The 23,264-nt window shown below is 37.4% G+C and overlaps 1 protein-coding gene across 2 annotated transcripts; it reads right to left on the bottom strand.

Annotated features, from left to right (window-relative positions):
- Positions 1-1,160: 1,160 nt before the first annotated feature.
- Positions 1,161-22,591, bottom strand: MANEA (mannosidase endo-alpha). Of its 2 annotated transcripts, none has more exons than XM_076333258.1 (5): positions 22,514-22,591; positions 15,523-16,115; positions 9,738-9,847; positions 7,233-7,309; positions 1,161-6,525 (listed from the first exon to the last, which is right to left on the bottom strand). In XM_076333258.1, exons 2-5 carry the CDS (start codon positions 16,070-16,072, stop codon positions 5,889-5,891), a joined length of 1,374 nt encoding a protein of 457 aa, XP_076189373.1. In that variant the 5' UTR covers positions 16,073-16,115; positions 22,514-22,591; the 3' UTR covers positions 1,161-5,888. The 2 variants fall into 2 exon arrangements, with proteins under 2 accessions (XP_076189373.1, XP_076189374.1); XM_076333259.1 differs by lacking the exon at positions 22,514-22,591 and adding an exon at positions 21,970-21,981.
- Between the last annotated feature and the right edge of the window lie 673 nt (positions 22,592-23,264).

The raw sequence follows: 23,264 nt of genomic DNA, 5'->3' as shown, positions 1-23,264 counted from the left end.
GATAAAAGATTGTAGGAAGTGAACTTGAATACTCTAATTACTTCTGACTATCCACACTGCTTAACTGCTAGGATCAAGAAGAGAGCCATTCTGGAAGACTCCATGAACACTGACAGGCACAGATCTGGGAACTGCTTAAAATTGCACTAGATTTCTTCTGTCATACAAGGGCAGTTAGATTTTTCATGTAGAAATGGAAAAAAAAAATTGTGTGTGCATACATTTGCATACATATATTCTAAGATCAGAATTCGTTTTTAAAAAGTCCCCATTTTTGAATGTGCTAAGCCAGCTTTGAATAGTAGCAATAATGGAATACACAGAATTCTCATCACTTTCAATAAGATCATCACACTGTACAATAACGTAAGTCTCTTCTTTCTTGACTCCAGCTTAACAGACTCTTTCTTGACTCCAGCTTAACAGACTGTACCTTTCTATTTGTAAAATACTGAAACAATTATGATAGAAGCAAGATATTTTTACTCCAAATCTACCAGTAAAGCGGGTCAGGGAATTAATTTTTCAAATTTTTTTGGTATTAAACTTTGGATATTCCATTATTTTCACAGTATTTTTTTTAAACGTGACTAAACTGAAGTTTAAAAAATGAAATCTATAGGTGCTTTTTGTTGTACTACTGTTTCCTCTATCTACACTGCCCAGCTGAAGAAAACAAACATGAACAGTCATTCTTCCTTATCTTTCACACAAAGAATTTATTGAATATATATTCCATATACTGTATAGAAAGTGATCAGATTAGATAAAGGAAAAAGGCAATAAATACTGTTTCATTGTTATCTCTTTCTTCTTTCTACTAAATTCACATGAAGTGACATGAAATACCCTAGGAGATGTTTTATCTACTAAAATACAGAAGTACTTCACAGTCTCCTACTAAAGTGTCAATTACAGGTACATACGTAAGTTCAAACTTCAAGTACGCCTTGTGTTGATTACCTTTTGCATTTCCTGAGACAGGAAATTTTCAGGAAATCATTTGCATCGTGGAGCAAAATACCTTAACTACAGGGAAGAGTCACTTACAAAGGAAATATGAAATGATGAAATTATTTTTTAATTTTTTGTATTATTTATTTTATTCACTTTCTAAACTCGTATTATTAAAAAAAATATTATCACACACTCCATTTAAATCACACTTTTTGGGCACATATTTATTGTTCATGAAAGTACTCATACATAAGCAACTAGGTTTTTTGTAAACATCATAGGCAATTAAAAACATTGCCTACTTAAAAGTAGCAGAATCCAGCCTGTAATTTTAATACAATGATATAGTACTTTAAAAATAATGACTTCAGTTATATGCATATATATAATAGACACACACACGCACACTTGTTTTTATATATGCATGTAAGCAAATGCATCGCTGCCACAGCCAGGTAGGGTATTAAAAGAAATGTTTTTGTTTTTTTTTTTTAATTCATGTTCAATACATAGCAAAGATACACTCTCCATTCACAACAAAATCATACCTATACAATATCAAATTCATATCAGGCTTTTCCACAGTGCCAATAATCTTGTAGATTCTCTTTACTGAATATTACAACTATGAAGCCTTAGAAATACAATCACTTTAGAAGTTTATGCAACATTTAACATGCTGGTCAAAAGTAAAAGATAAAAAAAAGAATTAAATACTGACACTATCTTAAGCAAGTAGAAAGATGAGGACCAATACTTGTAAAATACCTTAAGACTGGGAGAGAGATTTTCAGTTGACATTAAGTGGTAAATAATTTGTCTGTAAATACTTTATTTCCTCTTTTTAGGTACACAAGAGTCACAAAAAAAAAAAAGTGCCCTAAATTACAGTACGTCCTTGTCCATGTGCCCAGAGATACATTCTCCTACTAGCAACACAGCGCTGAAAACACTCCTGCAAAATGTTTTCAGGAGAACCCAAGAGCCATGTGTAAAACATGTTAATTCAAAATATGCAGAGTGTATACATATCAAGTTTCATAATAAAAATGAGTTCACTAAAGACCCTTCTGCTTCAACAACCTCTTAAGAGACAAATCGTTGGCACCTCAAAAGAAAGGCACTAGACAAACATGATGAACATCAGTACAGAAACTACATTCACAATAATCTACAGCTTGCCACTGAAATAGTAAGAGCGTATGCATGTGTTCTTTCCCTCAAAATTCAGTACAAGTTTATAGATCTGAGAAACACGCACTACTATACAAGATGTAACATAAATCCTTATTTCAGAGAAGACGTATTAAGCTTCGGTTCTGAGATAGCTCACAGAACTAAATTTACTTGATCACAACTAACAGAAGCAGAAATGAACCTATAGATTTTCTTTTAAAAAGAAGTTTTACCACAGGACTTGCTACTTGTCTCAGAAACCATTTCCCCTCTGGGGATACTCAGTCACTAGTATGTGACCGATAACTTCAGGTATTGCTATATTTGCAGAGGCATAGCATGGCATGATCTCTATTAAAAATTCCCATAGTGTTTCCTGCCTAATCTATATAAATGTTGTGTATCACTCTAAGTACTGTAACATACTATAACAAGATGAGTCAAATGCAATTAATCAGTGTAAAAATATTAAAAGTAATCATTACTATATTTTTTTTCAATTAGTCAAGAAATAATAGAGGTGTGAAGCCAAAGTGAAATAGGACCTGGATATTCCTTAAATTCCATTTTAGATCTGAAACTCATGATAAATATTCTTACCTCTCTCCCAATTTTGGTTGCACATTGGAGTCTTTTTTTTTTTTTTTTTTTTTTTTACTGTAACTATAAAGCTTGGAACAATTGCCTTCTAAACACATTCACCTTCCCCCTCCCTCACCCCAATAACTGCACTTGTAACAATCTTATTCTTTTGCATTTGTACAAATCCTCTCCCACAGACCTATTTTTACTCAAATTTCCAAAGGCTATCATGACTGCAGCAGCAGTCCATTGGCAAAACTCTCCATCCCCTATACCAAGAGTAGCACTGATGTTTGCTCTAAGTAGAGAGAAAGTATTGGGCAGGTAGGTGGGGCAGTTCTAGTAGCTGCTATTCCATCAGCTCTCCTTAGGATGATCAAATTAAATTCTAAACTCTGAAATATTTTATCAAGTTGCATATTTATATTTTAAAACACATCAAGCACATAAAAATACAGTAAGTGCTCAGGGGCGATGAATTTCTAGGCACTTAATTTTCATTCTTTCCTACAGAAATTCTGTAAATTCTTCTAAGGATCCCATTAAGACACCAGTGTGTCATGGCCCATGCCAGTTCATGGCAAGGGCTAAACGACACCTTTACAGCAATTACAGAAGTCTTTCAGAGTAATGAAGATCCATTAAACTGTTACCATAAATTGTATTTTAAACAAGATAGATCACCTCAGTTGTACAATATTTGAGAAGAAATTTCAAACATTTCTATAAACAGCAACAAAAGGAGCAACTTTTATAGTCACAGAGAAAATAAACTGCCACCGGGAGAAAGTAAGGAGCCGAAAGCTGAGTGCAAGGCTGTCAAGACTAGTAAAGTGCTCAGACAACTACAGTGAGAAAAGACTGGTGGATGGCAAAAGTTTAAGCAAAGGGAAAATGAAGAGACTTGTCCTTTCAAAAGGTTTGATTTCAGAAGATTTTTTTAATAATATATGCAATATTGATATGCAAAAACTTAATGATTCCCTCACATTTAAAATAAATATATGGGCTCTTTGGGCTGTAAAAGCATAAACGTGTAACAAATTATAAAAACAAACTATGTATAGCTATTTAAGGGATTTATAGTAAAAAAAAATAAATCAGTTTCCTTAATCAAGGGAGTGAGTGGTTAACTTGGAAGTGATACAAGTCTAGCAAGTGCTTCGTACATGTCAGACACTATTTTGTGACTGTGGACATATAGCTACATCTACTTCAGTTTATCCACCTGAGCATAAGTAAAACAAAATAAGCATAAGTAAACATTTCTTTCAGAAGCACTTTGGAGTTTGCAGAAATGCAGTAGGAAAATGCAAAAAATTATGAAGAGATATTAATAAGACTCCACTGACTCTAGAGGCGCACTTCAACACGCCAGGTTATATATGTCACCTAATTTCTGCATTTTTTTCAAGCAGCTGAGGGCATTATATGACACCTCATCTCTTTAACAACTGCAGAGAAATGACAAGAGACTGAAACTGTAAATAAGTGAAAGATACATAAACAAACCTTTTTCATACCAGAAGGACTCTAAAAAATATTAGTAGTAACTGGCTTATGTTTATTTGGAATGACAAAGGTTTCTGGAAAAAATGTACTGTTTTGGTTTGTTTTCTTTTTTAACAGAAGTCCTCACATTCACCTTACAACTTCATGGACAGATTACTGTGAGAACCGAGTAAAGAGTGTAATTTCCATGGGTCGTGCTGAAATCAATGGAATTCTAGTGGTCACAAGAGTTCCAGCATATGAACTAAAACACAGGATCAGCACCTTGTATATAAATTAAAAAAAAACAACTAAAAAAAGCCACTTTGCTACAGATTAAACACTTGCTGCAAATAAACAAATCACTGCAATTTCTACTGTTCCAAAGTTCAGGACTTTTCTATGAAGTTGTATGAAAATGCCAAAAAAAGGATTGCTGAGGAGACACGTCCATGTCACTTGATCCTTTCAAGCTCCATTAAGAAAAACAGTTAATAATCACAACACTTGAAAGGTGAGATTCTTAGGTCTGAAAGTACTCATTTCCAGCCACACCACAGTATTAAAAGTAGCATTGGTAGGGAGCTTATCTGAACGATAACAAGATTTTAGTATCTATTATTCTGAATCCTGGAACAACTAGATGAACTGTATGAAAAACAGAAATCTCAGATTTCAAATTAAACTAACGGGTAGTTGCTGTCATTGCTACCAAACTAGACTGCTCCTAAATAAGAAACAAAAAAGCATTTCCTAAAATTGTATTTATTGTAGGAGTAGTAAGATATTAGCTTTAGAATCTTTAAACAGCTTAAAAACCACACTAGATCTGTGTCTGCAGTCAATTAGCAGACAACATATAACAATGGAAGTTTTAGCAGGTTTTGCATGTTTAGGGGTTTCCCCCCCTCAAAAAAATCTTTTCCACTCTCATTTTCAAAAATATTTTTTTTTTTAAATTCAAAGTAACATAGAAAAAAATGTTACTGGTCAGTACCCAGTAATCTGCAAAAGTCTGCACCATGTACTGAACAGAACAAATGGAAGTAAACTAGAAATCCTTCAGCAGTTCTTTGGAACTCCATCTTTCAAATACTTTTTTTTTTTTTTTTTTTAAACAAAACCCACTAGTGTTGCATCACACATACCTCTTCAGTGTTTTTACCACAAGTTAGTCATATGTCAAGAACTCCCCGTGTGCAAAGCATTAAAAACAGTAGATGTAGATTATTCCACACACTACAGACATGCATCCTGCAAGAAGTTAACAGGATAAAAATTTAGATTACAGCATCACTTAGATTAGAAACACAACTACAAGAATAAAGGAAGTAAGTATAACTATGCCAAATGTTTGTTCTACTTTGGTCACATAGAATTATCCCATGCAGATGTTCTGGAAGCTCAGCATGCAAATTACGAAGTTTAAAAACAACCAACCAACCAACCCCCCAGCATTTTCCCTGAATATTCTTGAACAATATCCAGTAAGACAGAAACGCCAATATTCTCATCATCTTTTTACTCTTCAAAATTCAAATTCAGTAGTAGTGCATATACATTCAAGAGAGAGAATAATTTGAACATATCTATAATAAAGACATTTAATAACAGATTTTTCAGCTCTCAATTTCTTTCTCAATGTAGTTAACGTGTTAGGAAACAACTGCAGCAGCAACAGCTCACATAAGCCACTGTTCTTGTTCTTTTCTGTACTTCTCAGACCACTTCTGAGTAAGCTCTAGGTAAACATTTGGTTTATGGGGCTTATAATCAAGGTAAACCACCTGTCCAGTCCGTTTGGGGACAGCTTTTTCAATCTGAGTTCCCTCATGCCATTCATTAAAAGATGTAATAGAAATAATTTCTGGTCGCACCAAAAGGGCTGCACTGAAGGCAGTCTCGTAGTACTTCCCATTGACACGATTACGGGTGTTGTGGTTGTTCCATGGTCGGATACTGGTATCAATATATCCTGGCCCCACACTTGGAATAAACATTAAGTTGTTACTATCACAGAAGGCTTTTAAACTTGCCCAATTATGATGAGATGAGCCATAGGAGAAGCCATTGGTGGCAAAGTACGTGTACATTCCATCAAAGCCACTTCTGTGAATGTCATGCTTGTGTCTTTCTTCTACAAGAAGTGCAATGAATAACGCATCATACGGAGTATTTCGAATAGTCTGGGATCCAGAAACAGTTAACAGATTTGCCCATATTTCAGGAATTGTTACGTAAGAATCATAAACATAAAACATGGGAAGAAATCTGCCTGTGCTGGTCTTATGCCTGTAAAAGGCTGGATGGCCTCCATATCTATAAAGCAAACAAGTATCATTAAGACAAAATTTGCCATTTGGAAAAAACTGTTTTACAATCTGAGCTGAAGACTCTTCCTAAAAACTAATTTAAAAAGACAGTGCATGCACTTCAAAACATAGCAATTCATATCCATTTTCAGTCCAGTGTTTGCTGAAGTATTAAATAATGAATCTGCAAAGAACCTTTAAACTACTACAAATTAGTAACTTCGTGTCAAACTGCACTATAGGTATTAGTTTTCTCTGACGGGCAATTCTCTAATTCAGTATGAAATAAGACAGTCTAAGTATCATTGATAAACAAAACAACTAGTAGCTGTACAGAATTTGTCGAGCTGAATTAAAATCATTAGAGGTCAACACATTAAAGCTCTAGCTGCTATTTTGTCACTAAAAAAATGTATGTTTAATTCATATATCATGTAGCTAATACTTTAACTGCTTTAATCTGAAGTATTATGACTTGTAATACTAATGAATGTTGAAAGCAATTTACATTTGAGTATCTATGTAAAATTCACACTTCAATATTTAAAAAACAGACTGAGTTTTGTACCACTGAAATAGGAACAAAGTTTCTTATAGTTTTCTTCAGTCTCAGTACACATTTTTATATATTCTTCCAAGCTTTAGATAATATACAGAAGTCCCCTAAACCAGATTGTAACAAACCCCAAAGGAAACCATTCTGAAAGCACTCACTTGTCAATGATGTATTTGACATTGTGGTACATACTGCGATCATCTCTATCTTTGTAAGGTTCAATATGAAAAGTGACCTGAAAGATGAAAGCATAGTAAGAGCAACACAAACGTAAAATACTATACTACTGAATACATGGGCACTGCGTATTATATGAAGCAAGTACCAGTCACATTAAATATAGTTCTTCTTTACAGAACAAACATTTTCATTAGGTTTTTTTGAGAATAATCCAATGCTAGTTTGACTCCTGCACTGCTAAGATTAAAAGCTTCAGATCCAAGGAAGTTTGGTAATAGAGTAAATATTCAGTTTTTTACACTAAAACAAAACACTGCTTTTGTTTCCCCTAGGCTACAGCAAGTAGCAAGCATGCTTCAGAAAACTTAAAAAAAACTACAGCAGAAACTAAAAGTTGAAATAAAATATTATCTATTCAAAAGTCAAAGAACTGATTAACCAATGAAACATTTTAATATTTACTTTCTAAACAATGTATTAAATTTGCTATAGATAATTCTCCAACGAGAGTTTTCAGTGTCAAAATAGATTTTAAGATATGGGGTATGAAAACTTTAATTTAAAATTTTATACATTTATTAACAGCGATAAACTCTTGGAACTAAATCTAATATAATGTACTGCTACTGCTCTGAATTTCAAGCTTGGAGCTTATGGAACTATTTAACCTATACATGTGAAGTCATTTCAATGTAAAAATGCCATTGTTTTCAAATATACAATTAAATGGAAGAGTATATTACATTAATCAAAGCAACTAGTTTTTCAGAAGCAATTTTAGAGCAGAATGCATTTAATAAAGTCTTCAATAACTGCAACAGTAGCAAATTTCCATTGTAAAGCCAGTATCTATCTCTATTAGGTACAAACTATAGTGTTAGACTAAATCACTAGAACTGACAGGACAGGTTGAAGAGCACTATAATTTCATATTTCATTTCCAACTATCAAAACCAGGCAAATCAAAAAGACATATCTTTTAGCAGACTTGTATTTAGCAGACATAATAGAAATGTATTTTGTATGTTGGTTTTGGTCTACTGACATTCCTAACACTTAACTGTAATAACTTACTAGTGCAAGAATGTTTAAAAACATTACAGTGAGGGTAGCATTCCCTGGTAGTATCTATACTTAATAGCTGTATTTCAGTAATTATTCCAAGCAATAATAGCAGTTCCATCCATATTCCAATCATTACTATACTATTACATGCATTTTCCTTGGTAGCTTATTTCATTTTGCCTTGGCTCCTTTGAGAGACTTGAATGTTAGTAAGTTCTTTTAGGTGAGTGCAAGCTCCATCAGATGATCTGAAAATTCTGGGGAAGGATAATACTTTTTTTTTTCTTTTTAATAATTTACTATTACATATGTGCAACTTATGTCACATAATGCAATTCACACAGCATTTTTAACAGTTTCAAAATTACTTCTGTATCCGATTTAACCTTCCTACTTTCCTCCTGCTTGTCAAAGAATCTACAATTGCTACTAGTGACAGGAAATTTCTGCAACTTGCATGACCAACTAAAACCAGAGCAGATGAACAGGCTGTATTTTTAGTCCCCAGTACAGACAACACCCTCCAGAGATGAAACGTATACAGCTACTTAGATAATTTAAAAACTCAAATTTATTACTCGGCAAGACTAAAAGGCAATGCATGTTTTCTTTATCCCAAGGGAAAATACAAGTTTTACTCTACAAATAAACAAAATCAAACTGCGATTTTAGATTCTACTGATCAATCTACATAATCTTTAATTGATTTGATATTTCACCTATTTCAGGAAGCCAGTAATTTAGCCTTTCTATGCTGTCATGCCCTGGAGTAACCTAAAGTCAGAGCAGCACCGCTCTGACCTTACTGTCCAAGGCAAGTGTTCCTGATACCTTCTGGAATAAAGACATTCATTCAAACTAGAACTTCTAAATCCCTCTTTATTACTCACAGATGCTTGCTCCTGACCTCTATGATCAGGCGCCAGCAAGTTATGCAGTAATGCAAAAAATGAGGTTAGTCTTTCTTCTTTTTCAAAGTTCCTTAGTTTATAGATCATTGTATTCCATAATATTTTGAAAAATGTAATACTTCCCTCAACTCCCAAGACTCATTTGAAAACAACATATTGTCTAATTTTAAAAACTGTTTCCTAAAAAGAAAAAAAAATTCCACAACACCATACCTTAGATTCTGTAAGCTTTAGAACTGATCCAAACCAGAAAAAAGGCAGATTATGATGTTCATTCTAGTTATAAGGCAATATTGCTCAGGTCTTATCAAAATTCAGTGTAATTCAAAGGGCACTTATACCTGCTTCTGTGACCCAAAATAAGTGCAGCATAATAGGAGACAGAAACAGAAGCCACCATTACATGACAAGGCTCCCTGCTCTACACCATGAGTCAAATGTAGTAAACTCTTAGCAAGGTTTACTTTCCTAAGTAGTCCTGTTTTATGCATCTTAAAAATACTTTACCTTTAGATTATATTTATGTGCATAATCCAAAATAACAGGCACCAAATCATCAGTTGGTTCTCCATTTTCATCAGCCATACCCGGTGGATACCATGAAAGCACTATTACACCTGAAAACACAAAACTTAAGTTTTAAATCATGTTGTTTAACATATAACATGTACATTATAACATTGTCATGAGTTATAATTATTGTTTGATGTGAAATCTACGCAATATCAGAATTTCAAATTACTTTTTAACCAGTTACAAAATCTCAGTATTCTCAGAGTGGATTTCAACTTCTCTCTTTGTTTAAGAGACAACAAAACAAACAGTGGTAAGATAATCTGTCAAGGGAACTGTCGTGGTTTAACCTCAGTTGGTTAAAAATTGGGATACCCTTCTCCATGGTGATGCACTTGCCTGGGTGACATATGACATCTTCCTTGAAGGGTCACCTTTCCTTCATGCTTGACAAGAGTCGCCTCCAAAGGCTGAGGACTCGCGTCCCTTTTCCAATCGCTTTGTCAATGCCCCCTTCCCTAGAAAGGGATCCCAGCTGCTTGGCTTCCCTACCCTCTAATTCCAGGCTACTGGCCCCATTATCCCAGCATCGGAGCAGCCAGGTGACAATATGCTCGCCTGGACGACGTCTGAAATCTTTTCGTATATCTCGCAGCTCACTCAGGGATAGAGATCAGGTGGTTACTGCCTCTTTCATGAATTCTTCCTCTTCTTCCTCCCTGGGCAGTTGCCAGCCCTCCTCCTCCTGTTCTCGTGATGGTCCTTCTCCAGGGTAGTCTGCCTCATACACTTCTTCCTCTGGCTCCCTTTTAGAAGCAGCTTCTTCCTCCCTTACTAAACGAGCCGACTTCCGCTTCCAAGATTTCTTCTTGTATACAGGGGCGACTGATACCGGCACAAAGAAATGGTTCTTTGGTTCAGCCGCAGGGCCTGTGGCTGGGGTCTGAGTGGCTGCAGGGTCTGTCGCCGGGGTCAGAGTGGCTGCAGGGCCTGTCGTTTTACCGTCAGATCCAGAGACCTTCTCTTCCCTTTGAGGGTACTGAATGGTGTTGAACAGGGCTCGGTAGGCATGGGCCAGGCCCCAGCACGTTGCAATGAGCTGCATCTCTCTGAGTTGCCAGGGTGACGGCATACTTTTTCCAAATGTTCTACTAATTTTGCAGGATTCTGCACTTGCTCAGGGGTGAAGTTCCAAAACACTGGGGGTGCCCATTGGCCTAGGTACTTGCCCATGCTATCCCACACACCCTGCCACTCAGAACTATCCAGCCTTGGGGCAGATCTCTGGATGATATTCTTAAATTGCTTATTAACCTTAGACAAAACCAAAACAATATTCCAAAGAAATACCAATAGAAGTATCTTAACTACCCAAGGCTGTTCAAAATACTGAAAAGTTACTGTAATGAAGGAGGAAACATCATAGAAGAAGGTAGCGATGCTGCCATTCTGTATTTCCTCTGTAAAAAAACTCTCAGAGGAAGAACTGTAATTGCTAGTTGTCTCCACGAAGTGGTATCCATAGTACAGTAATGGCTTCAGTATGAAACTCAGATACCAAATTAAGCCCAAGGTCAATGTTTTAAAAATAAACCTCCCAAGCAGAACATCACCAATCACTGCAGACCACAGCAAACTGCAAAAACCAACACCAATCTCTAACATGTACAGCAAAAAAAGGAGCACGATGCAGATTAGACAAATCAACATCGAGAACAGAAGAACCAACATTGTGACCCACAACTGTTAACAGATATAAATTCCTTAATACGCTGTGGTTAATCTGTTATTATCTCAAACCCTTCAAGCCCCACGTTGGGCGCCAAAAAGGACTGTCGTGGTTTAACCTCAGTTGGCAACTAAGCACCACTCAGCCACTCGCTCACTCCCCCCTGCCCCCGGTGGGATGGGGGAGAGAATTGGAAGAGTAGAAGTGAGAAAAACTCGTGGGTTGAGATAAAAACAGTTTAATAATTGAAATAAAATAGTATAATAATATTAATATTAATAATACACAAAGCAAGTGATGTACAGTACAATTGCTCACCACCCGCCGACCGATGCCCAGCTAGTCCCCGAGCAGCGTCCCCCCCGGCCAGCTTTCCCCAGTTTATGTACTGAGCATGACGTCACATGGTATGGAATGTCCCTTTGGCCAGTTTGGGTCAGCTGTCCTGGCTGTGCCCCCTCCCAGCTTCTTGGGCACTTGCAGCCTTCTCAGTCGGCAGAGCATGGGAAGCTGAAAAGTCCTTGACTAGTGTAAGCACTACCTAGCAACAACTAAAACATGGGTGTGTTATCAACATTGTTCTCGTCCTAAAACCAAAACACAGCACTGTACCAGCTACTAGGAAGGAAATTAACTCTATCCCTGCCAAAACCAGGACAGGAACAGATCTGTGCTCAGTGTCCCAAGCCTAACACTTAGAGCCATTCCCCCCCACTTTTCAGCACATCATCCTAACCTCCAGGTTGTACCAAGAGGAGGAGAACGCTCCCAACTAAGGCGTTACAGCTATGCCACAGTACAGCCAGAGAATATTAGGATACATAGGGTTAGAGAAGACTCAAGAGATTAGGGCTATGCATGTGATGAAAGAAGTTCTTATTTTATGAAACTTTATTCCCCACCATATTTCTGCATTGCAATTCTGGCTCTACTCCAAAACAACCATTTCATACTGGAAGCAGTGACTGTAATCCCACAACCTTCCTTTTTGCCAAAACCAGTTACTATGGTGTAATCCATCCTTCCAACCATGTGAAATTAGTTTTTAAATTTATTACCTAAAAAAAATGCTTGAGTAACTCTCAATAATTTAAGGATGTTACTATTCCTGTCAAAAAAACCAACAAATACAATGTCCCTATACTGTAAATTTTCCTGATGCTCTCTCCATGAAAGCAAAAGAACACATACCTCTTCAGAAAGGAAACCCTCTCCTTCTAAAATAAAATGCTGTCAGATAAATAAGTTAGGCCTTTTAGGTGTGTAGCTGGAAATAATATCAGGAAGAAGGTAAGACAGAGAGAAATACATGAAATACTGACGTAGGAATATTTTCCTAACAATACTATTTAAAACATACGGAAGAATAAGTCAATGTGATTCTTTTTAACTAGGTAAAGATTTAAGTACACAAATTAGGTCACTGACATAGGGAAGTATATACTCCAAATTTCATCTATTTTACTAACATTATAACATTTCTGACTAACAATTTCCAAACAAACAAGTCCAAAATTATGCAAAAGAAAGCATAAATAAAGTGAATACACAATCATCTTCTAACATCAAAACCAGAAATTTGAGCTCACTATACACAGGAGAAGTTAGTTCAACTACCCTCAGCATATTCTCTCCATATTTTATCAAAAAGAGAATCAGAAATAATAGACTAACTATCACAAGAGATAGTCTGCTCAAGGACAAGAAAAGTGCAATATTTTACCACATTTTATCACCCTATCTTTTCTTTCCCACAAAAGAAAAGGACAAAATTCAAATGAGTAAGATGTAAAGGACAAGTAGAACAGCAGTAACAAACTCAGGTTACACTCAAGGTATCCTGAATACATCTGTCAAGATGTTTAGGAAACGTAGAAAAGTTCAGGAGACAGAATTGTTCATCAAGGAATCTAAATTCACATTTTCCCTGAGAAAGACTACTTAATATTTTCTTTCCTGTGGTTAAAAAAATAAAGTTATGTACCACTTCAGGCATCTAAAAAAGGATGGACTCGATGCCAAAAACAATAGCAAAAACATGTTTAAAACCAGAGTAGAGTCATTCAAAATAAATGAAGGACTTCAAACCGGACTACCACAAACATAGGCTGATGCAAAAAAATAAATTTCACCAAGCAATCCGAGGAATAAAATCTATTGTATTAATCTGTTAAAAATTAGGAAATTAATAAGTAAGGAAAGAATTGTAAAATATAACAATACAAGGAAGCGCTGCATGAGACTCCTGCTACTTCAATCTCTTATATGCCTTTGATCATTACACAGTGTTGCCTGAAAAAAACACTTACATTTTTCTCCTTTTGTAAGATCCTTGATAAAGCCTCAAAAAAGGCTAGAAGAAAAATTATTATTTGACAGAAGGTAAAATGCAGTCATGGATTAGACATTGGCTAAAAGACAAAAAGAAGAAACTGTAAATAGTCAACCTCACAGTACACAAAAAATGAACAAAGTATAATTCTTATTAAAAAAAGATGCAATATTTGAAGTAATGACCTGAGGAAAAAACAGTTGATGATTTATATTGGTCAAATCTAGACGGAAGAGAACAAATTCAAGTGTACTTAAATCCATAAGTCAGAATAACAGCAGAAAAAAAAAAAATCACTTTTGGCAAATATCAGTAATATGTTACAAAGAGTATGTCACAGGAAGCATGAACTACTCATTCACATTGCTGAGTTTTAAACGGAAAACTAATTTAAGCTACTAAGAAAAAAACCCCCTTATTTTGCAAAGCATTTTTCCTAGTATTTGGCACCTTTTCCACCAGCAGTTCAGCTTTATTAGACATTTGTATTACGAGGATGAGAAACATCACAGATTCTTCTAAATCTACAAGTGCCCTCTCTGCTTTCATCACACTGTCATGCATTATTTTGTTTTAGATAAGACTAAAAAAGTGCTTACTGGCAACTAATACCTGAGATTTCTCTGCAACAGTTTTCCCACTGTTGCTGGTGTTCCTGTTAACAGTTATCATATTACTGAAAAGGGTGAGAAATTTCCTACATTTGTATTAACCCTTGTACAAAATACAGGCTAGGTTAAAAACCAGGAGAAAACAATAACCAAGAAATAAACATTATACAAGTAAACACTACTAATGGGAATATAACAATTACATCAAAACTTAATGATTGGGTGAATGAAAGTGATTATACTCAAGGTGATTAGCACTCTCAATAATGCTATGAGGTCTGGTCATGTTGTTCCAACTACATTTACAGAAGCTGTTCAGAGTTAAATATTAGCCTATACGACTGCTTATTTTAAAGAAGATGAAAATAAAAAGGACCGTAAAGCCCTACAACAAAGAATGACACCAAAAATATATTGAATATTCTCAGGTATATAGTCCCTCTTATTTAGAGAAAGGGAACATCAATTTGTATTGAAAAAGATACTTTTGGACAAAGAAATAAACTATAATTAGCTACATTGAAACTATCATACCCGAGTTCTAGAAGGTTTGGATTAGACATTTCCATAGCTAAGGAGAACACCTATAAATACACTGCAAAAAATATAAATTGTATAAAAGCTATAATCCTACATGCTCTTTGACATATGAATTAATACATAATCATTATTACACACAAAGAATTCAGAAAAAAACTGCTCCTATTTGAACAGACTGCTCCATAACCATGTTGACATGATTTACTGAAACCTGTTCTTAAAACTGAAGTATTCATCTCCAAAAATAAAATACACAGATGATATATTCTAGCAATGATTACCGTATTTTCTGCATACGTTATCAGTGCTTAACAGTAAGTCATGAAATACGTGCACCTACAGGATTACAAATACAGTTCTTGCATTTCTGTGCTGTTACACTCATCAGACACAGCTTTTAAGATGTAGGTTTCGGTTGGGGGGTTAAAACTCAGAAATACAAAGACATTTACAAGTTTCAGACATTTCCAGAATTACACAGAAAAATGGAAGAATGGTCAGTTGTGTTCATTCACATATTTAAGGCTGGATACACGAACAACAGGCTGAAACGTTAACATTCATTACCAGTTGAAGCTGAACGCATTTGTTTCATGTGGGCTTCTATGACAGAAGGGTCTTTGGAACTGTAAGATCCGAGTTCAGGATAAAAGTTGGCCCCGATGTCCTCAGGAGGATTATGCCTTCCCTTTGGATAATTGTTTGCAATTTTGGGATCCCAATGTGGCAACAATGGATGGTTCCAGTGAATATATTTACCATCAAACTGTGGATTCCCAAACCAACTATAGTAGAATATGTGAAAGTTATAATTAGGAGAAGCCAGCTCTTCTTCCAGCTTGTTTACAGGAGACATAGATGCTTTCATAGTATTGACTGCGATACTATGCAAATTACTGACACGCGTTACAGTATCTCCTTGAACCTTATTTAGTGAATTCTGTTTATTGTCTAAGAGCACTATCCGTTGTTGAAGCTCGGGCAACAAACCAAGTCCAAATGGATCCCCAAAGCCAGCTCTGTCAGGTCTCAGGGTCTTCAAAGCCATCATTATGGAGCAAATAAACAAAATAAAAAGCAACAAAATGATGCACGTTCTTCTGCGAAATCTTGCCATGATGTCATAGTTCAGAATCCAAACAGAAGGATTTTGGCCGCAACTGATCAAAAGACAAATATTTTAAAGTCAGATTTCTTATTACCTAATTCAACAGTATGAAATGCTTCATAAAGTTTCTACATAATAGAAATAATACGGAGATAAATGTGACACATACGCTGACTGCATAACTAACAGCCCTTTGCTGGGGGGGTGGGGAACAAAAAATATTTCTGCTTTGGAGAATATGTGTCGGGTTCTGAGGTTCTACCACCAACTACTCACATATTTTATAAACCCAAATGAAATGGAAATTCTGGTTACATTATTTCAGAACTATTGTGTTTTGACAAGTCTGATAGAAATAGCACAGAAAATAGAAGAAAAAAAGCAGAAGCCATGAAAGGAGAATAACGTAGCAGAACAAGAGTAAAGGACAAAATGGGGTATGACAGAAGTACAGCTTATGTCCAGAATACAGGTTTCATTTACTAACCTGTTTACTGGCTTTGGACCAACCACTTCGTCTTTAGCTAACCAATACATTGACTAAATACTTTGGCAAATTCATCTCGAAACAGTGATGCCTTGCAACTTTCCAGATCTAAAATTCTAATTTGTTTTCTGAATTATGTAAACAAAAAAAACCAGCATAGCATTAAGGATGTACCTCAACCAGAAAGCCTGTAAGTTAGCTGCTGGCAGCCTGTTAGTACAATGTCACAGCTGCATGCCACTTCATGTAGAATTCCAGGACTAAGTTCAAAACAAGACCAATAGTACACAGCAAGATTTGAGCCCTGAACATAGGGGGAAGAAAATCGGTATAATGGAACGCCTGATTACTTTATTTATAACTTTAATTCTTGTTCAACATTAAACACAAGAGAGCCAATGAAAAGGATTAGCGAAATTTAGGTTACCACAGAATTACGTGGAACAAGATTATGCATAAAACTGACAACACTAAACTGGAAAAGATTAGAATACATTTCTGATTGAACAGCCATTAGACATAGCATAGCTGTGATTTTGTATTTCTGTCACTGACGTCCAAATTTTAGAATCTTACTTTAATTTACTGATATACACACAGGTCGTTTTAAAACACTTATAAAGTATCTCACCTTGGTTTCCTACCAATGTTCTTTACTACTGTTAAAGTGCATTAACATATAGGTCAGTTGTCACAACACTCTATTTGTTACTGCTGTGATAAATTTAGATAAGGAATTTTAGAATATACTTTTTAACAATACAGCCTGAATTGGATTAGCAGTATGACACTGCCAAAAAGGGAAGTTCTACTTCCATTTCCAACCTTAATTCATTCGTCCTGCTGCCTACTTTTAGTTACCTCTGGGATTCATCTGATTTTCATAGTAAGGCTGTTCATACACTTCAACAGCAAAACCCTGTTAACATCTCAAAAATAAACAACAAAAAAAACCCTATGCACTTTTATCTTGTTAGAGAGCTGACTCAGCTGAATGAGTACCAATCACAGCACTAATGCCAACAAATGAGCTAATAGCACAGATGGGGGAAGGGAAGAGGACGAAAATGATGCTGCTCGTTCTGCCCAACTGGATTGTGAAACCATACCTTTGGCTACTGTCAGGGAAAATTATTTTACGGCATATATTCTTATAGTACTTCATTTAAGACTTTTCATTAACAGATTTCACATCACTTTACATCAAATTACAGGGTCCTTTTTCTATAGCTCACAATCCATCCCAAGATCTTAGAATTATGTCAAAGAGATTATTTGGAGTCCAGAACATTTTTCTTCTAATAAGAAATTAACTTTAAACACATTCAAACTACTTCTACTATTTTTCCTGACCTTTTCAGTCTTCTTTCTAGTCTATCATGCTCCCTCTCCCTGGGAGTTTAACTCAATTTTTGGATTAGACAAGCTGAAGTTTTCTAAAGGGTCAGGATTTTCTTTTTTGGTTCTTTTTTTTTTTAAAAAGGAAAGAATATTATTAACCTGGCTAATGTATTAATGTATTCAGTTACTGCTGAATGATGCTATTGATCTTCATCAAACAACATACAGGACTGCCAGTGATAAATTACTTCTGCAATTATTTAATCTCATCTCATCTGTAAAAAAGAATTCATGACTGTAATGTCTATAATTATAATGTTCATAAGGTCTTTCATTTGGGCTTTCCTATTCCATATTGAAGAAACTGTTCCTTTTTATTCTTTGCTTGACATATCTGCTACTAAATTCCTCCCCCATTGCATCAAGATTTCACTATCATAAAGTGCTTTTTCTGGAGTGTCAGGAATTGATCTTAGTGCTCCACGTTCTTATTTCAACAAGTATTTTTTCAATGGAATATTTATCATGAAAGTATATTAAAAAATGAGCAGCATACTTACTAAAATTTGACTAACATCATGACAGACCCTGGTCTACCATAGCACAACTATGAACCTCTGGTATGCTTATATAGAGGCTCAGCATCAAAGTGCAAAATTTCTAGAACAAGTGGTACCTATGGTAAAGGCTTGTGTTTTGGGGAGACATCAGTCTCAATGATGATGACATAATTCAGCCCTGTCATAGATATCTATAGTGTAAAAGCTGCACTGAAGAGCTACAGGTTGGCAATGCTTGCATTGTCATTTAATCTTGTTCAGAGCTACTTGTTAGAGACAGTGACAGATAAATTATGCTCATCAACGCTAGTGCCACAGCAGAACGGTAATATTGGGGAAACAGACTGAGCAAACACGCCATGTGAAACAGCTACCCAAAGTTATGCCTATCCTTGGAACTGGAAAAATCTTAGAATACATTTCTGATTCAACAGCCATTAGAGATAGCATAGCTGTGATTTTGTATTTCTGTCATGGACATCCACATTTTAGAATCTGACTTCAATTTACTGAGGTACACAGGTCACTCCTACGTATTTATGAAGTTTCTTGCCTTGGACTATTGGGTAAATTTGGATCTAATGTCAATTCCCTTTCTCAGTAGGAAAAAGTCAGCCTGAATACCTTCAGCTTTATGCAGATTAAGATCTCGCACACAGGCAGCTTTTGGATTCTAACCCCAAGTTTGTTGACCCATGTTGGTGTACCAGCCAAAAATGTAAGTAGTTCAAGCTCTTTCTCTTGCCTAGTGAATTAATTTTAAAAGAACGCAAAAATCCGTCTGTAACAGGTCAGAAGGAAGAATGAGTTAGTTTAGATCACCAGTCTCTGCCGATGGGCAAAAACCAGGTTTAATATATACCAGTGCTTTACCAGAACAGTTAGACATCTTCAGCTATTTGTGGATCAAAGACTTCCTGAACAAAAGGTCATTTCTTTGTATAATATAAAAAAACCCTTCCGTTTAGAAACTCACCTGCTAGTTTAATTTGATGCCCCTAGTTCTCGAATTAGAAGGGAGAGTAAGCAAGCATTTATTTACATTTAGTTATTACTATTTACATTTTCTACTTTGCTAATAATTTAACTGCTTCTATCAGGTGAGTTTTCCTTTAGAGAAATTTCTAGTCTGTTTAATCTATATATTGTATCCCTATCACTGGATACATTTAAACATTTTTGAGGTGTTTCTTTTCTGTACTGTTTCAGGTCCATTACATCCTTCCTTTCTGAGATTAAGGGAACACATTTGAATACAGTGTGTCTTTCAACACATTTCCCGCCCCCCCTTTTTTTTTTAAATTTTGCTCCCTGTCCCTTTTTCAAAAACTTCTGCTTTCTATCAATTCAGTTCACAGCTAATGCACACAACCTGACCACAGAATTATCATCATCCCTGAATCTAGTTCCTGAGTGGTAAAAATGAGCTCAGAGATCATTACTGTGAAATTAAAACTGTTTTCTTCACTCTGTGCGTTACACTACATATTTCTAAACTTTTTTTTTTTTTAATTTATTTTAATCATCCAGTCACTCCATACTGGAAAGTTCTTTGGCAAATTTTGCACTGAAAGGTGCCTGAAGAAGTCAGGATCTTCAGTTAACTCTGTCAATGTACTCTTCACTACCACACACGCTTTTCCAAATCATGAATTGTAGCCTTCAGGTCCAGATCGAAAGCACAGAATTCAACTGATGTCTTTTGGTTTCTCCTTTTATGATTACAGATACTACAATTTCCTTCATTACACATCAGAAAAATATGAAGCTTTACCATGAATGGGTAGAACCTATATTTCCAGAACATTTATTCCCCTTCTCCAAAAATATCTTACACAGTTATTTTACTTTTAGTTTGTAAGCTTCTATATAGACTTAAATGTCCAAAATAGATGTAAGTATATTTATCCCTCTATGACCATCTCTGTTCCAAATTAATTTATTTCTTATATGGGAATAAATAGTATGAAACTTGTCACAGTAGTACAAAATCTCCAGTTGTTCTTCCCAAAACAATGAATATCTCCATGAAAAAAAAAATTGCATCCGTGAAAAAAGCTGAAGTATTTTCTAAACTGTTCTCCAAACTCAATAGCAAGCCTGCCTCAAGGATAACCTCTCCCATTCAAGCTCATACTGGACAGTGATGATGATTTTTTTTCTCCCTCGCTGCTGCTTTTTATATCCTTAAGCTATCCTGCAGGCAAACCTTCTGTTTGTCCTTTCCACTATATGAAGAAAAAAGGGTACAGATGGACAGATGACAACAGAGCTTCCCCCCCCCCCCCGTTTCCCAAAATAAGGGTGTTTCTTTAGTCTGAAAAAAAAAGGGGGGATTAACTACTCTAGATCATTTTGGTCATATGATAACTAAAGTTTCAATACCCCACCCTATGGGTTGGTTTTTTCCAGTTTTACTGATTCCAAAAGAGAAACACTCAATGCAAAGAAAGTATTTTCAGATAAAACAGATGCATCTATTTTAGTGACAACCAGCAAATACTATGATTTATTTGTTCTGATGTTCCTTAAACACAATAAATGAAAGTGCAATACAGAAGAGAGAGATGAAAATCTGACTTTCTTGATGCAAGGGTAAAGTCACCCAAAAGTCACTGAGGTTGGCAGCCCATGGCCGGTATGAAAGTTTCTCAGCTAAATTTTCTAAGTTTAACTTCTGCTAAGATTTCCCAGGTCGAAGAACCTGAAAACTCTGAAGTGACAGATCAGCTCTAGACAGAGCTGAAGCTTCTAGGCCTTCAAAGCCCTTCATTCTGGAGCTACAGTGCAGATGTGCACCTACTTTGGTTCCCAAGTAATTGACCAGGTGAGATTTAGTAAACTTCCCTGAGGGCTGGTAAGAGTCTGTCCAAACCATCACATTGACATAGCACATTCTAGTCTGGGGAACACAAATAATAATTAAAAAAAAAGCAACAGAGGCTGACCACATCTTCTTTGTGAGAGCCTCAGGAGTGCTTCTAGTATTAGAGAAGCTGGGAAATTTCTCAAAAAGTGTCTGCATAGGAAAAGTCTTTTTCTAAAGACTTTTTAAAAAAGCCCTTGAAAGTCATTAAAGATGGAAGAAGACATTACATATGGTATGCAGACACTTTATAGCTGTGCTTACATACTAAATATATATATTTTTAAGCACTTCCAATAATATAAGCTTTCCTTTTGGTCCACCCAATTAAGAAAGAGGTATTTGAAATATGGCAGTTCTAACATGGGTAACTATATAACTCACAAAACAGGGAATGTGACTTTTGCTAACCAGATTTGAATTTAAGAAAGATAGCAGCAAGAACAAAGAATCAATCCTGCTACATTTTCTTGTTCTAAACGTGGTAAGACGGCCTTCAGCATTAAACTATATTTAATATATAAGAGTATTTGACTTCAACATGCCAGTGTTCTCTTGCTTTGAAAGGACATTGAAACACAGGCCAAACTTTGCGCAGCTGCGGACCACGAAAAGAAAGCAACCTCCAGCCTGCCTCCTCATCGGGAGCTACCTGCGAACCGGCTTCCCGGGGCAGTTCACAGCACAGGCAGCCGCAGAGCGAGGCTGTTTGACGAGAACTGAAAGTAAGAAAGGGGAGCGAAGACAGCTTGCCGCGTTGCTCCCCTTCCCTGAGCAAGCCACCAAAGGACGAGCGTTCACGCTTTTCTCTAACGCTGACGAGCCAAGCGCCGGAGCCTTCAGCCAAGCACCAGCTCCCTGCCAGACGCTGAGCATCTGCCGCGGGCGAGAGGCCTTCGCAGGAGGGAAGAGGGAGGGCACCGCGCAGGGGCGTCTCCGGCCCCTCCGACAACGGCCGCGGGCGGGGGCGGGCGCCTTCCCCTCCTCTCCCGGCCTCAAGGAGCGCCCAAGGAGGGCCCGACTCCGAGGAGCCCAAGGGCTGCCCCGCACGCCGCGGCGCCCGGCCCAGCCGTCTCCTCGCTGCCCCTTGCCCTTCCCCAGCCCCCGGGGCCGGCCGGCAGCGGCGCTCGCGGCGCAGCTGAGGCCCGGGGTGGGCCACCAGACCAGATGCTCCGCGGGCCGCTGCCGTTACTCACCCGCCCGAAGCAGGGGCGCTGCCCGACGGCCGGTGGGCGGGCGGGAAGGGGGGCGTGCTCGTGGGGGAGCCGGGCGCGGCGGCCGGGCAGGCCGAGGAAGGGCTCCGAGGCGGGCTCGCACCGCTCCGCCGAAGCTGGGGGGCAGGCGCGCATGCGCCGGCGGGCGCGCAGGCGCGGGGCTGGCGGGCGGGGGTGGAGGTCTCTGCGGGCGGGGGAGCGGCTGGTGCCTCGGTAACGCGCGGTTGGGAGCGCGCAGTTCGTGCCCGGTTGTGAGGCCTCAGCGCCGGTTACTGCAGGCTTGCGGGGGGGGGAGGCCGAGGTCGTCAGCATGCCTGCGGCCGGGTGCGCGCCGGGGCTCCCTGCCTTTTCCTTCTGTGAGGAAAGGGCGTGAGCAGCTGCGTGTTAGACCTTCTTGGGCTTTGAAATAGCCTTTTTTACTCAAAAGGCCTAAAAATTCTTCCGTTCTCTAACGTTCTTTGCTGGATTGTTGGTTGCTTTTCAGCTGGGGAAGAACTTGCCCAATGGTAATGGCTGGATAAAGCTCAGGGCTTAAATCTGTGGACGATGCACGATACTGCGTGAAAGAGCGGCACCTCTGCACAGCTAAGGATGGTAGTTTACGTTAAGAGTAAGGCATTCAAGATGGTGATGCATTGAGGAAGTCAGGGCGTTGGGGTGGTTGCCCATCTTTATACCATGTCACCTATATGGGAATAAATCAGGAAAAAATACGTGGATAGAAGTGTGGTAT

The sequence above is a fragment of the Aptenodytes patagonicus genome, chromosome 3 (genome assembly GCF_965638725.1).
Source record: "Aptenodytes patagonicus chromosome 3, bAptPat1.pri.cur, whole genome shotgun sequence".
In the NCBI taxonomy this organism is placed as follows: Eukaryota; Metazoa; Chordata; class Aves; order Sphenisciformes; family Spheniscidae; genus Aptenodytes; species Aptenodytes patagonicus.
The sequence above is the reverse complement of the archived record's forward strand: the minus strand, read 5'-3'. Positions and strand labels throughout refer to the sequence as shown.

What these genes read in the sequence shown, in the direction of transcription:
- MANEA (XM_076333258.1), bottom strand. Translation starts at nt 16,072, where the DNA reads ATGGCAAGATTTCGCAGAAGAACGTGCATCATTTTGTTGCTTTTTATT. An exon ending in CACATAAATATAATCTAAAG is followed by an intron (nt 7,310 to 9,737) that starts GTAAAGTATTTT and finishes TTCATCTTTCAG; the next exon opens with GTCACTTTTCATATTGAACC. An exon ending in GTCAAATACATCATTGACAA is followed by an intron (nt 6,526 to 7,232) that starts GTGAGTGCTTTC and finishes TTTGCTTTATAG; the next exon opens with ATATGGAGGCCATCCAGCCT.